At 31.4% G+C, this 15532-nt stretch overlaps 2 protein-coding genes across 3 annotated transcripts; one reads left to right on the forward strand and one right to left on the reverse strand.

Annotated features, from left to right (window-relative positions):
• The first annotated feature begins 968 nt into the window (after positions 1 to 968).
• Positions 969 to 8937, forward strand: LOC114196330 (protein HEAT INTOLERANT 4-like). Its single transcript, XM_028086942.2, has 14 exons — positions 969 to 1277; positions 1463 to 1501; positions 1595 to 1648; positions 1748 to 1811; positions 1935 to 1993; positions 5268 to 5392; positions 5489 to 5548; positions 6712 to 6770; positions 6923 to 7002; positions 7133 to 7171; positions 7689 to 7751; positions 7836 to 7883; positions 7953 to 8081; positions 8597 to 8937. Exons 1-14 carry the CDS (start codon positions 1158 to 1160, stop codon positions 8642 to 8644), a joined length of 987 nt encoding a protein of 328 aa, XP_027942743.1. The 5' UTR covers positions 969 to 1157; the 3' UTR covers positions 8645 to 8937.
• A 1727-nt stretch (positions 8938 to 10664) lies between these two features.
• On the reverse strand, positions 10665 to 14275 carry CPR5 (protein). Of its 2 annotated transcripts, XM_028086442.2 has the most exons (6): positions 14191 to 14275; positions 13783 to 14058; positions 13425 to 13481; positions 12869 to 12904; positions 11924 to 12748; positions 10665 to 11398 (listed from the first exon to the last, which is right to left on the reverse strand). In XM_028086442.2, the coding sequence occupies exons 2-6, from the start codon at positions 14038 to 14040 to the stop codon at positions 10865 to 10867; spliced, it is 1710 nt and encodes a 569-aa protein (XP_027942243.1). In that variant the 5' UTR covers positions 14041 to 14058; positions 14191 to 14275; the 3' UTR covers positions 10665 to 10864. The 2 variants fall into 2 exon arrangements, with proteins under 2 accessions (XP_027942243.1, XP_085522310.1); XM_085666184.1 differs by lacking the exon at positions 14191 to 14275 and having other exon boundaries at positions 13783 to 14184.
• Positions 14276 to 15532: the final 1257 nt, after the last annotated feature.

Here is a 15532-nt window from a genome sequence, read left to right on the forward strand (position 1 = left end):
GTGTTTTGATTTTTGTTGTTGTTTGAGGTGAATTTTTTTGCCTTTTATGATGGTTTCAATTGTAATATGTATAGATTCAAAAAATAATGTAAACATGGTCAAATAAAAAAATAAAGTTACAAAGGATGAATTAAGTTCAAGTGTGTAAAATTAAATAAATGAATGAACAACAAAGTTTAGTTTAAATATATGATTACAAGAACATGAATGAGACATAAAAGATTGAAATTGAAGAAATGTAAAAAATATAAATGACTTGTAGAGAGAAACAAGAGATAAAAAAAACATGATTTATTCTTATTTATAATTTTTTTCACCTTTACACCTTAGATGAATATATATATATATATATATATATATATATATATATATATATATATATATATATTCTCTGATAGAATATGAAGTGCACTTATACAAATTATGTCTTGAATTGTTTTTCTTAAATAAGTTTGTTTCCTAAGAAAAAATATATATAATTTAATATATAGCTAAATTTTTAATATATATCTGAATTTTAATGTTCTTTTTTAAATCTCGGTATTCAAACTAAATTTATAATAATATATGAAGAATTTTTTTTTTCTGTTCATATTTTATAATATTAGTTTTACCCTTAATTATTTTAAAAATAATTTATTTTTAATTATTATTCTAAAACATCTTTTACTTTAAATTATTATTTTAATTTTTTTTTTACATATCTTACTTTTTAATTTTATATTTAATAACTATTTTAAAAATTAATTATATATTTATTAATGATGTTAACTATTTTTTTTTGAAAATAAAAAAATCAAATATGTATATGTTCGCTGATTGTTACTAATGAATGTTATTTTTAATTTGCACTCGGACACGTGCAATCTATTATATTATTATTTATTTATTATTTATAAAAACAGGTTTGAGTTGTGACTGGGAAATTTGAAAAGTATTTGTCACCTACCGATCCCCGCCTCTTGTAGAGTTCGCGTTTTTGTCTCATTCAAATTTATACCCTCTCTCCCTCCTCCTTCAGCTATCGGTATCACTCACCTCAATTGTTCACAAATCAACCTAAACTAAATTATCACTCACACAAATTTGCTATTCCTCTTTCCCTTTTTAAATCCAATCGATCCACCTCTCTCTTTCTCTCTCTCTCTGAATTGACAATGAGCAAAGGAACTAAGAGGAACGCGAAACAGACTGAAGAGCCCAAGCAACGCAAGAAGCGATCCCCTAAAATTAAGCCTCCCAAGCAAGACGAGTACTTCGAAGACAAGCGCAATTTAGTACTGCTACATCCTAATATTTCAATTTATACTTTTTCTTTTTTAAGTTGATTATGTGTCTTTGTCGAGGGTTTGAACTGTAGCTTATGGTTCTAGATCCAATTTAGTGGTGGTGATATTTGTTTCAGACTGTAAAATTGTTCGGCTAATGATTTTTGCATTTTGGTAATAAATATTTGTTGTAGGAGGACTTGTGGAGGGAAACGTTCCCTGTAGGAACAGAGGTTTGTTTGTTTATTTCCTAGATCTTCTTCTCTCACAACATCATTTCTGTCACGTTTTTTTTCCTCTTCTGAATGCCTCTTATGTGATGCCAGTGGGATCAATTGGATTCCGTGTATCAATACAAGTGGAATTTCTCTAACCTGGAAGTGAGTATTGTTGTGAACCTAAACTTTCGCTTTAGATTATGGTGAATTTACTTAAGCTTTTGAGATTAAATATTTAATTTGGTCAAAAATTGAGTTCAGAATGCATTTGAAGAGGGTGGTGTGCTGCATGGAAAAAGGGTGTATCTCTTTGGCTGCACCGAGCGTAAGTAGCATGCAAACTTTAGTGTTTTGTTATTTTGCTAGGGCACCGCTTGAGCTTGATTTGTTGCCAATTTCCTTTTATTTGCTGTTTCATCTTACTGATTATCGTTCTTGATGTTTCCAGCTCAACTTGTGTGGTTCAAAGATGAAAGCAAAGTTGTCTGCATACCTGTTGTTGTAGCTGTAAGTTGTCAAACTTGGTTCTGTTATCTGTTGGCTAAATTGATTGGGGCTTAATTTTTTTTTTTGTTTGGACGAAAATTAGATTGTGAAAATCAGGAATAGTCATTTGTGTCTAAACCGTGTTGTTCCTTATGCAATGTAGGAAGTTTTATATTAGTCTTGCTGTATTTTTATTTTGTATCTTTATAAATAAATAAATATAATGTATCTCATAAATAATGTCTCACAAATTATTCCTAAAATTGAGATGTGGTACCAGTGCTCCTGTTCTTTAGGAGCCTCTAATCTCAACCCTAAGGTTCAACCTTCATTGCTACGAGACAACCTAACTGTAAGGTGCAGCTTACACTGCTGTGGGACTCAGATCGTCATTGCTGCCTTCGTTGTTGCGTGATTCTCATCTTCTCGTCGTGCCTTGACCGCACCTACTTGTGATGTTTGAATCGTTAACAACCCTTCCCTGGAAGTCAGAGACAACAAGTCTCAAAATGTTGGAGAATTGCGAAATTTTCATTCTGCTTATCGGTTAAATGGAAAGAATTAAATGGTCGGAACTCATTAAGATCATCTTGAAAGGAAAAGGAAAGGTTGGTCCTTGAAAAGGAGAAAGTCGTAGGGCTTGAAGTAAAGAAAGCAATAGAGAGCCGATGCTGAAAACTCCAACTAACAAGAGTTCAACAATGGTGATCGAAGAGGAACAACCATGGTTACTAATTACAGGAAAAGGTGGATTTCCCAATAAAGAAAAAAGGAATGAAGGGATTTGGTGTATCTACTACAATAAACCGCACCACACAAGAGAGAACTGCTAGAAAATTACACGTAAAACCCCTAAGCCGAGAGTGAGGGTGAAAAGGAGGAAAGAATATGTCCAATTGAATCATGAGGAGATAGAAAGGGTAAGATATCTCCTCAGTAAATAGGAGAAGCCCACGTAGACGTGGTCCTTAACATTTTGTGGCAAGTTTCCTAGTTCTCTTGGATTTCATATTTCTTATACACCCTTTTGACCATTATTTGATGGTGGATTCTGAAGCCAATGACCATGACATCACTCCCTACATACTTCACATATTCTCCATTCTTCATAGATGATTATACACGAGTGACTTGGATTTTCTTATTGAAACAAAATGTGTTTAGCTTTGTTTTCTTACGATTTGTCTAATGATTAAAATCAATTTGGGATTATTATAACATAATTAAGTCTTAAATCTGATAATGCAAAAGACTATTTTAATTTTGTGATCTATCTTTATGTCAAAAGGAAAGGATAATTCATGAATCTTCATGTGTTCACAAACCCAAACAAAATGGAATTGTAAAAAGAAAGAATGGGAACTTAGCTGACCAAACTAAAGGTCTTCTTTTTCGAAACAATATTCCAAAAATTTTTGAACGGAAGCTATACTTATTGCTACCTAAGAAATAGGTTATCTTCTAAAACCTTAGCCTCTAGAGAGTCTCATGAAAATCTTCTCCTCATTTTACCCACATTTAGCAATAAACTCCAACCTAGAATATTTGGTTGTATCCTTTGTACAAGTTTTCAAAGTAATGCAAGGGGGAAATATGATATTGTGGAAGTGTGTATTTGGAGGTACTCAATCACAAAAAAAGGATATGAATTTTTCACCTCATAAAACAAATTGTCCCCGTTGAAACTAGCTTCTAAATGGGCTAACATGATTGATGAGAGGAAAGATTCTAATACTGAATAGGATGATGAGCCAATTCAGACCATAAGGAAACCTGGTCGGAGTAGAGCAAAGAAAATTAATACTAAATCATTCAAAACAAGGATTTCTAGAAAATGAGTTTTAAAGGCCTTTTTTGGAATGTGAGAAGTTTGGCTAATGTTCAATTTATCAATTTGCTGAGGAATTTTCCTTTTTCATGGTATATGGAGTTCAAAGTATCATGGGCTTATTATTAACCATCCACGTTTTTACTTTGTTTATGTAATAGGTATTTTTTTGCCTATGTGTGTGATGTAATTTTATCATGAGTTTAGTATGGCCTCCCCATGTTCTTCTTTTCTGTTTTTTTTTTCTTTCTTAATAAAATCTTCATGTAATGGCAGTGATGCCTAGCATGAGCCTATTTAGAGATGTCACCTTCAAACGAACAAGAAAACCACTTCAAGCAACCAAATCTTCTGGGAGAGAAAGTAAGAAAGGAAGACGAGTTGTTGCTCTTACTTCCAAGTTTTGAACCAGAAATTGGAACAAACATTAGCACTAGCATAGTTGTCCTTGAAGATGTAAAAGAAATTGGAACCAACACCTGCAGAATTAGCTTCAACAATAGAACTTGCACCTGATGATAGGAAATTTGGGAACAATCTAGAATTCAAGAAGAGAAAAGGTCATTCTAGGATCTTTCTATTCCTAAGAATCCAACCCAATATTATTACCATTGTGTTTGTTTCAAACAATGAAAACATAAAGAGAAGTCCGAAAAACAAAACCTTAAAACAAACAATGAGACATGTTTCTTTAACTTTTCTTGAAGAAAGTTACACATGGTCAATTATGTCATAAATATTTTAATAAATTTTATGCTGGAAAATAAGGTGGAATGAACCTAAGGTTAACCTGGTACGACATTATAGAATTATAGAACAAAACATATCAAGGTGAATAGTCACTTTATCAAACAAAAAAGTTAGACAATGACTTAATTTGCATTCTATATGTGTCCACTTAGAGTCAACTTGCATATATACTTATAAAGGGGCTGAAATGCAATAGCTTTGAAAGAATTATATCCAAATTGGGATTGACAAACATTTATTTCACCAATTTGAGGGGAGTGTTAAAACTATGATCGTTCCTGATGCATTTTAGGAAGTTTTATATTAGCCTTGCTGTAATTTTAGTTAATACTAGGGTTGGATATATAAAAACAATCCCATAGTCACAAGGATTTGTTCCTAGAACAAGCTTTCTCTATTTCCCAAAATTGTCAACAGACTCCTATACATAAATCTAATGTATCAGTTGAAATGAATCAACAGTATCTATAAACTAATATCTCACAGATTATTCCTATACTTAAGAATTTGTGTTTTCCAGCAGTGAATGTGTTGTGCGTCACTCCTTGTGGGGCATGGCCCTGAGCATATACATATGGTTGGAAATTCCATTTTACAGACTTTGAGGCGTAAATGTTGTTGGAATCAGTTTTATGAGATTTATATCGATTTTGACTATTGTATTTTTTTTTTCAATTTTATTTAAATGTAAGATATTTCACTTCCTTTTGAATTCAGGTAGTTTCACCTTTCCCACCATCAGATAAAATCGGGATTAACTCCGTTCAGAGAGAATCTGAAGAAATAATACCCATGACACAAATGAAAATGGACTGGGTTCCATATATCCCCCTGGAGGACCGGTATTTTTCTAAATTTTTGCAATTTTGGAGGTTTCGTTTACATATTACTTCATAATCATCTCTGAATATCAATATAATTTTGTTGTCTTACAACAGAGCAAGCCAAGTTGACAGATTAAAATCTCAAATATTTATCTTAAGTTGCACCCAGAGAAGGTATGACGCTCTCTGTCCTTTCCTTCAGTCTGTATCAATATCCTGTTTCAGTTCAGTCTTTTTTTACTTTTCAAGATCAGTAATGCACTATTATTAAAGATGTTTGATTTGTTAAAAGTTCCAATTTAATAGATTTACTTTGAGAAGTTATGTTTCTTATAAGAAACATTGCCTCTTGCAACTTTATATGTTTGAGTATCTGAATCCCCTGCCACCTTTTTTCCTTTGTTTTTGTTGTCTCTGTACTTGTTTGTTAGTTTCTATTGCTTTCCATTTTGAAGGTAAATTTGGTTACCTAGAACTAATCATTTTATTTCTGTTTGATTTTGCATCCATTATATTATTTTTTAACTTTATGTAATTCCTTGGTGCTTTCTTAAGTGATTGATGTAGAGTTAAGCCCGCTCTTTATGTCAAGAAGAGTACCCCCACCTCAAACTGGAGTCTTGTGTCTCATTTGATAATGAACTTCTACTTATGTGTCAATCCCGCTGAATTGGAAAAGGTGGTCCTTCCTCATTTTCCTCATTGGAGGAGATACTACTCTTTAAAGCCAGGCCTTTAAAACAAGGGTCGTGCTTCTGATTAAAGTAGTAGTTGTGTGTCTTAAACAGTAAACATGGAAAGCATGCTCTCTCACTGGTGCAACTGTGCTTGTATTTGTTGGATTGAACACTACCACTAAACTAAAAGTTATAACTGATAGTCAGGACACAACTCTTTTTACTTAAGTATAGCAGTCTAAACACCATAATTCAATTATGACTCAGCTTACTTGACTTGCGTTACGTGACAATTGCTGTCATTTGCAATAGTGTTGTGTGACAAAACATTATTCAAAAGTCTGTTCTTGATATGATAGGTTCTGTTGCCAAGTTTTTCGGACTTTATATAATTATTCTAGATTCAGCTATATGCATGTAAATATTATAAAATAAATAAATGAGTATGCGATTTCAGTTGAATGGACACAAAGTAAAGTTAGTTGGGAAAACTGAAAGTCCAGTGCTTTAATATTTTGTGCCATTTTCACTGCTCTATATCTATGTGCAAGTTGTCCTCTATTGTAGCAACTAGCTGCTAGTTGAAACTTTAGATCAATAAGTGTAGCATGTTTGCTCATGACTGGCTTTTGTCTTGTGATATGGATCTTTGTGATACAGGGCTGCATTGAAACATCTGAAGTTGGATCGTGTGAAGAAATACGAGTACTGCTTGCCTTGTGAGTTTCTAACTCTAGAATAAAATTTGTCACATATGTATACTAGGTGTAACTTGTATACAATAGTTAGTGGACGGAACATATAGATAGTTATATCTTTTTACGGTTATGATTTGATTTGTTATATCCTTTATTTGTTATTTATGCAACAGATTTCTACCAGCCGTTTAAGGAAGATGAACTTGAACAAAGCACTGAAGTTCAAATAATGTTTCCAGTAGAGCCAAAGCCGGTAATTATGAGTGAGATAATTTCTGCAAATACATGTTTATTGACATGTTTACATGAGTGAGGCAGGTTAATATTATATACTGAGTTTTCTACCTGTTTACTTATCTACCACTTTTCTTCTTTTCTTGCAGGTTTTCTGTGAATTTGATTGGGAATTAGACGAGCTTGAGGTATTGAATTATCTATCTGATGTTTGTTGTTTAGGATAAACTTAAGTACTTTTTAATCAATCTAAAATTTAAAATCACTACTTTTAATCTATAATATTGTGGGTCTATTTGTTTAAATTTTTTTAGAAATTGTTATTTTTATTAAATAAAATAATCACTTATTAGGATTTTTAACATGTTTGGATAAACTTAGTTAGAAAAAAAAGAAGCAGAAAAGAAAAAAGACCCGTATGGTAGAATAGATAGAAGTCACTTTGAATTACAAAGGTACTTTTCTCTTTGCGTAAACAAACACATGAAATTTTCTTATCTAAGAATCACTTAAAATAAATTACGTCAGAAATCACTTACTTTTTCATATAGCGTCATATAGATCCTGTATGACAGTAATTGATATTTTATGTGTCGAGAAAAATGTTAAGTGATTGACACATACTTACTAGTACTGTGATATAATGAATATAATAGATAATAATTGACAAAGTTCTAATTCATAAATTTGTTCTATATTTCACAGGAGTTCACAGATAAGCTTATAGAGGAGGAGGAGTTATCGGAAGATCAAAAAGATACTTTTAAGGTATTGAGTAATGGGAAATCATGAAGCGATTCAAGTTTCCAATTCTTTCAAGTAGCAGTTTGACTGATCATTTTATTGTTTCAGGAATTTGTCAAAGAAAAAGTACGCGAAGCAAAGAAAGCTAACAGAGAGGTACTTTTACTTTTGGTTCTGCCCATAGTGTGTTGTTTTATACATTTTTACCTATTATGTCTCCTGTAGGCCAGTGAGTCTCGAAGAAAAGCCATTGCAGAAATGAGTGAAGAAACTAAAGCTGCATTTGAGACTATGAGATTTTGTAAGTTTTACCCCATGCAAAGTCCAGATGCACCTGATGTATCAAATGTTAAGGTAAGCGCTTGCGCATTCTAACGCATATTTTTGGAGTTCCAATTCTTATGTTAACATCTTAGTACAACATTAAGCATCAATTACTTCCCTTAAAAATGGAAATGCTTCCGTAAATTATCCAACACTACTTGTAACGAACGTCGTGGAAGATTTGAAATGCAATTTTAGTTCTCACACACACTTGCATGTGTCTACAGCACATATAATATAAATTTGACAGGGAAGGGCCCAAGCTGCCAAAGAACATTGATTGAAAGAAGTGTTTGATTTTTCTTTCATCTTTGGTTGGAAATATGCTGTGCTTGTTGTATGAATGCAACTAGCTGGTCCCAATCAGATGTGGAAAATCGTAAAATTGTTAAGCCACTCTATTTCTGTCGTGTTCTTACTAATTAAAACAGTATTCATTTAGAAGGATTTGCCCGATATTATAGCTAGTTGATTAATCGATGCATTCACAATACATTTTTCATGTATGTCTAATGTATCGTGTACATACCATTCTGTGCTGGCAGTCTCCATTTATAAACAGGTATTACGGAAAGGCTCATGAGGTTCTGTAACTGGATTCAAGACGATGACAAGTTCATTTGCAGGCTTGTTGCCAACAGATATCTAGTCATCTTTGACGATCAAGGGGCAACCACTTGGTGCCTCGTCAGAAGTGTAGCTGCATGAAGGAATATATTGGACGAGTTTCTGATTTTCAATTTGTGGAGAATTACATGTATTCAGGAGCTTCAATTTTTTGGCTCTTGCTTTGGTTTCGACTTTCGGATTCTTTAACCATTGATGAGTTGTATGGCTTTGATTAGAAGTTAAATGAAAATAAATTACTTGTTATTTTAACATCGAAGGATGATTTGTTGAAAGGACAAATTTTGTGGAATTCCGTGAATTCTGTTGAGGTTATTATGTGTTATGTTACCACCATCAAGGAAAGTTCCGAAGGCTTTGAATGAGAGGTTGAGAGTGGAAGGTGATCTTAACTGTTTGTAAATTTGGAGGTTGGTAATGGTTTACAGAGAAATTGTTGTAATAGGACTGGACAGTGCAAATCAGAGACACGACCATGACCATGAGTACTAAATTATAATTTGAGCTTTATTACTAACCAATTGAACATGTTTCTCAATTCGTACAATTTGCTTCATTTCTGGCATACATTAAATTGCTAAAAATGATATGTACTAAATGGTGATTATCAACTTTATTTACTAACCAACTGAACGGGCTCTTTCTCTTTGAAAGTGTGCATTTATAATGTTTCCTAAAGAATTTGTAAATTCTTAGATTAAACTATCTAAAGTTAAATTAATGCATTTTTTAAATTATATATTGAAACTAAAGTATAAAAAAGAAAAGAAAAATCGTGCTTAAGCTTGAAAATGAACTCTAGCCACGGGATTCAAACTAAATACTGGTTCTACTTTCAATCCCCATTCTTTACGTTTTGTTTTATAATTTTTTGAAAAATATTATTTAGAAAATAATATATTTTTAATTTGTAAAGTTCTAGAATTTATCCGTAAAAATTCAGATTATATTAAGTACATGTTCATTTTCAATTTTTTACAGAACATTTTTTAAAAAATATAAATACATGAAAACTAGAACCAACATCTTTTAGAATATTAAACTCAGTGAAACTCAAGGTTAACAACAACCTAAATCAACTCAAGTTCGCTTAGACTCGATTCCATAGTTGACTTGTAATACAAACTAATTAAATTTAACTTAGAGTTAAAATTTTAGTTTACTACATACCAAAACTCAACTTTTTATCAATCACATTTAAACCTGTTCCAAGTTAATAGTCTAGCATCATACTAACCTTAAAGCATAAAAAACTACAATTTCTAAAACAGTTTCATATTCTTTACTATTTATTGAAATTTATTAAAATTTACATTTCTTTTATGTCTCACTTTATATATTACGATTTGCTCTCAATTTTACAGATTTCTATAAATTTTTACCATATTTTGAATACATTATGCCCCTGTTCATTTTAATGCTTGCATTTTCTCTAATAAAAACACAATAGTTTTGTATTAAAATAGAGTGACTTCCCCTGCCGTCTCATCCCTAGGTTTGTTAAAAGAGTTCCTCATTTCTTCAAAACTATACTCTCAATCTACCTAAAAACATTGAGATGATGTTCCAATATATACAAGTCCCAAGCAAGATTTTATTGTAATAAATAAAATTGAACAAAAATTGAGCAATTATTGGGAGATTATATTCCAAAAATTGAGCAATATAATCTACAATCTATAACATGATTCCAAATTACATAATTAGAACCAATATTTTAAACTGGGTAATCCAGAAAAGTTACATAAATATAAAATATAGTTATAGATTATATAATTCAAATCAAATCCAGATATTTTCCAGATTATAAATTGCAAAATGTATTTCTAAATTAATTATTAAGTGTTGTTATATGAAATATGTTGGTCACATCTTATATTACGAGAGGGAAGATAAGAAATTATGGGATAAAAGAAGGAAAACACTCCTTCAAATGAAAAAGACATCTAATATTCAAATTTCTCCCACTGAAAAATATTCCCAATCTAAATTCCAAGAAATTTGACTCCAACCATGAAATTATAAAATGTAACATTCTGTTTACAACTTTAAAATAATTGTTACAAAAAAATGATAATTAACTGTCATACATTTACATCATTCTACATAAATTTATACCTCCAAAAAATTACATCTCCCTCAGTAAGAACTCATGAACAGTCTTAAATCCACGACCAAACAGTGCTTTACCATTCCGATCCGTTAAAATCTGACCCCTTCAATGTAAAATGGTCTTTCCATTGACCTAGGGTAGCAAATGGCATGAGACCACAGAACAGTGGTAGAAACACTAGCAAGATGGTATAGAAGAGAACTCTGCGAATCCAATACTGAAAAATTGTTTTTTTATGCGTTGTTTGCCATGCAGTGACTGGTCCATGAAGGATTTGGAACAATGCAGGGGTCCAGCATAGGGAAAAGAAATGAAGCAAGCATAGGATCTCCCAGTATAAGAGCCACACATTACCACTACCACCTAGTGTCTCCACACACAGCTTGCCACAATAGCCACAACCAATTCCCAACATTAAAAGGATGAAAGTAACAGGCATAGTCTGTGATGATGATGTTGTTGATCGCTGCAAGAGCAAATATGCAACTGCAAAAATCATCAAGACACCAAACACCATTCGGCTCATAACTTGAACCTGGCACCACAAAATATGAAACTTTGAATTGAATGAGGTCACTGACTTGGGAGTCCACCAGTAGGAAGATTCCTAAAATGGAAAGAAAAAACATCATTAATACCTTTCAATTGGGCCAAGGCAATCCTGGAGTAATATGCATATGAAATCACTGAAGTACAGTGAGAAAAACATCTTACTATACATGGTGTGCATCTTATCTTAAATTAGAGTACAGACAAAGGAAAGACGATGCGTGGATCTTTGATCATGCATGACAAAGACTTACTTTTAAGAAAAACATGGAAATCTTAACAAAGATCAGTTTTTTCACTGAATAAAATTTCAGCAATATGCTCACTGTTAGTTATTTTTCACCGAACACTTTTTGAACAGGGCTACAGTGACTAAAAATACTACTAATGTAGCTACTACAAACAACAGAAAAACAATCTGCAGCATCCAAAAAAAGGTTCCTGATAAGAATCATAGAACCAAAGACACAAGGCAAAAACTCTGATTAAGTTTTTCTGCAAAACCAGAGCATGATGCAGTAGCCTCAATATTTCACGTGCACCAAAAACATGTAACCAGCGAAAAACAAAAGATTACACTTGCCTGGGTTGACGGTGTACATGATTCAGTAGCTTCAGCAATCCGTTCATAGGAATAGACATAAGCACCATAGAATAGTGAGGATGACATAATGAGCAAACCAGTGATAAGACAGTCTATGCACTTCTTTTTGAGTTCACCATGCCTGGTATCTTCTAACTCGGTCTTAAACTTTTCAGCCTTGAAAGATGCCTTTGATTCTCCCATGGCTAATTTCGATCTGCTTAGACTATTCAAATCACGGTTGAGAGCCAATTCATCCTTTTTCATGTTCAATTCTTCCATTTTAAGGCCAATTTCAAGTGCCTTGAGGTCATTAGAACGACACTGCTCTGTGACAGACTTCTCAAAAATACTAACCATAGGATTATTTACAGATCCAAAAGATATTTGAGAAAAAGAAACCATTTGGTTTGATTGTCCATACAATGCGAGATCCCGACTAACTGAATCCATAAGAATTTTATCTCTGCTGCCCTCTTCAGGAGAATCATGAAAGTTATCCCTTCCCCTGTCATCTTCAGGATAATCACGACTGACTGAGTCAGTATGAAAGTTATCCCTGACCTCTTCAACAAGATCACGACTTATTGATGGATGGATTTCAGTATCATATGGTCTTGAAGGACCACTCTCTCTAAAAGTATCACCTGAGCATTCTCCTTTGTCAAGAGTCAATCTAGAACTCAGAATTTCCATCTTCATATTATTCAATTTATTTCCTTCATTGCACTTGGATGATTCATAAACTGATTGCAGAGTAGTTAATGTGCTACTAAAAGATTGCTCAAAGTTCCTTGTCAAACCATCTAGCTTATCTCCAAAAACCTGAAACCGAGTAGGAAAATGTCAAATCAAGAGCTGCTTAATGCTGTTGATATGAACGGCTGTAGAAACAACATAGTAAAACTGCAATTGAATGATGAATCACCAATTGATCTGGCTTACACTGGCAAGAGATTCCTTGATAGCTGATGTACACATCTGCATGCAGGATAGCATTTGTAAATTTTTCAATCATCAAAACAAGCATAACAAATATCTCCATGAGTCATTTCATAAAATGTTTTGCGTATAAATGGTACACACATTGGCATCAAATAGGAAAAATTACACTTCCTCCTACTGAAGTTCCATCAAATCTCCCAAATACCCATTTCATTTCTACTTACACTAACCTCCTTCAATTATTTGAAAAATTTTACATTGATGTCCTTGCACATTATACTCACAAGCACAGTACCCCTTCCTCTTTACCCTTACACCATTGTAATTTAATTAATTGTAAGAACATGTGATTGTACATTAAATGAATACCCCAACATACTAATTGTTCGAAAAGAAAGTATTAGACAGTATCAACCTGTAGATGAAGTTATTGTTATCAATAAAAATGAAGAGAGTCATGTGCAAAGTACGATCTAAAAAATCTAAAAAGGAGTTAGTGTGATATGCTTTATCAAATATTATTCAAGTTTGCTTCTAAAACAGGGAAGAAAATTACCATTGAAAGATGACTTGGAGATGTACTCTCAGCAGCTACATCTTTTCTATACAACACCTTCAAAATTAATAATAAATTAAAAAAGTTTCTCATACACAATATCAAGCAATAATATTAACAGATCAAAGCAATAATTAACCGAAAAACTTAAAAACACTAACTCATTAACCCTCACCTATGGTTAAATGAGTCAATGCTCATACAAGACACGAGTCATCAGTTTCGAATGAAAAAATCATATAATTAAAACCAATGTTGAGTAATGATAACCAAAATTAGAACCAAGAAAACTTCAAGAAGCAAACTTTAAAAGGAACAAAGAAAACTTCAAGAAACAAACTTTAAGATGAGCCTTTACCTGAGCCATAACTGCTGCAAATGACATTCCAAGAGGAAGGCCAATAGTGTCCACATTATTAGCCCTATGACGTCGAACAACCACGCTAGGGTTCCGTCTCTTGAATGATACCTTCTTACCTTTACCTTTTCTTTTCCGTGAAGAATTGGAGGAGGTTTCAGACATGTCTGAACTTTGCATTCCATTGTTCATCGAAATTTGACTCTGAAATTGGTTGATTGTTGTTGGTTCAGAGGAACAATTCTCAATCTCAGCCATGAGGGGTCCTCGTCTTTCCTAACAAATCCAGTGAAAGACCACACATTCATGAAATTTAGTATGATAAAAACCACAAAATTCCTCAAATTTTGAAGTGTAAAATATTGTACTGCAATGATTAGGGCGCTAGAGAGTGATTCTTTCTCTCACTTTTGGAATATTATGAAACTTTGCCGCCTTCCTTCCCTTATTCTCTTTCAGATCCAGCCCATGTGGCAAAAATAATTTTTACTATCTACACTACCCCACAAATACAATTATATCCTACATACATCTTAATCTTATCCTATAAAATAAAAAAATCAAATTTAAATACATATATATATATATATATGTGTGTAATTTTGTAAAAATAACATTAAAAAAAATTATGTAGCCTGTTATTTAAAAAACACATTTATATATTTTGTAAAAAATATTCAATTATTGATTTTATTAAATAAATTATTCTATAAATGATTTATAATGTATTGTACATTCTATAAAATATTTATAATACACCATGTAAAATATTCGTAATATATTATGTATTCTATATGATATATTTATAAAAGTATATTATAATTTAGAATATAATTTATACCTTATTTGTAATTAAAATCAGGAGCAACATAATGATAATGATAAAGTAAGTAAAATATTCATTTTATGCCTTTAATTAAAAATCTAAAAAAATGTACAAAAATTTTTCGACTAAAATAATTATTAAATTATGTTTAGAAAAAATAAAAATAAAACCTATTTTAGGAATAATATATTTCGATTAAATTAATTATAAAATTATGTTTAGAAAAAAAATTAATTTAATTATTATTAATGTTTGTTAATTTTTATTGGCATTATAAATTATATTTAATAAGTTAAAATATATATTTTTAAATTATATTTTTAGGAAGATGAAAATGATTAATTATTTTTATTTTCTTATAATTAATTTTGATTATATTTTCTTATTTCATTTATATTATATGATTTCAGTTTTGATTATATTTTCTTCTTTTATATCCATGTGACTTTAACTTTGATTCTATTTTCTTTTATTATATTTATGATTTCAATTTCCTTTAATTTTTATTCTTTTATCTCTATGATTTCAATTCTGATTTAATTTTATTATTTTATCTCTTTGTGACTTCTCATCTACTTATTTTACTTCTTTCTCCTCTTTGATCTTTTATTCTATAGTTCTTCTTTTGAGGATTTTAACAATTTTCATTTTTTGAAATTCATAGTGCAGGTGTATATAATTTTTTTTTCATTTATGGTTTATATGTTTTTTTTTCTATTCGTGTTGATATTCTTTTTATTTTATTTAATAAATTTATATTAGTATTAGAAATGTTATTTTTTTTGCCTGGTTTTGTTTAGGAATTAGGATTTAGAGTTCAAATCGAGAAAAATAATATGTTTTTTAACTGTTTATATTAATGATTAATCAATCTAAAAAAACATTGTAGATTTACACTTTGCATATTTACAAGTAAGTTGAGAC

Source organism: Vigna unguiculata, chromosome 9, assembly GCF_037176805.1.
Source record: "Vigna unguiculata cultivar grain cowpea cultivar isolate G323 ecotype 2 chromosome 9, ASM3717680v1, whole genome shotgun sequence".
Lineage (NCBI taxonomy): Eukaryota > Viridiplantae > Streptophyta > Magnoliopsida > Fabales > Fabaceae > Vigna > Vigna unguiculata.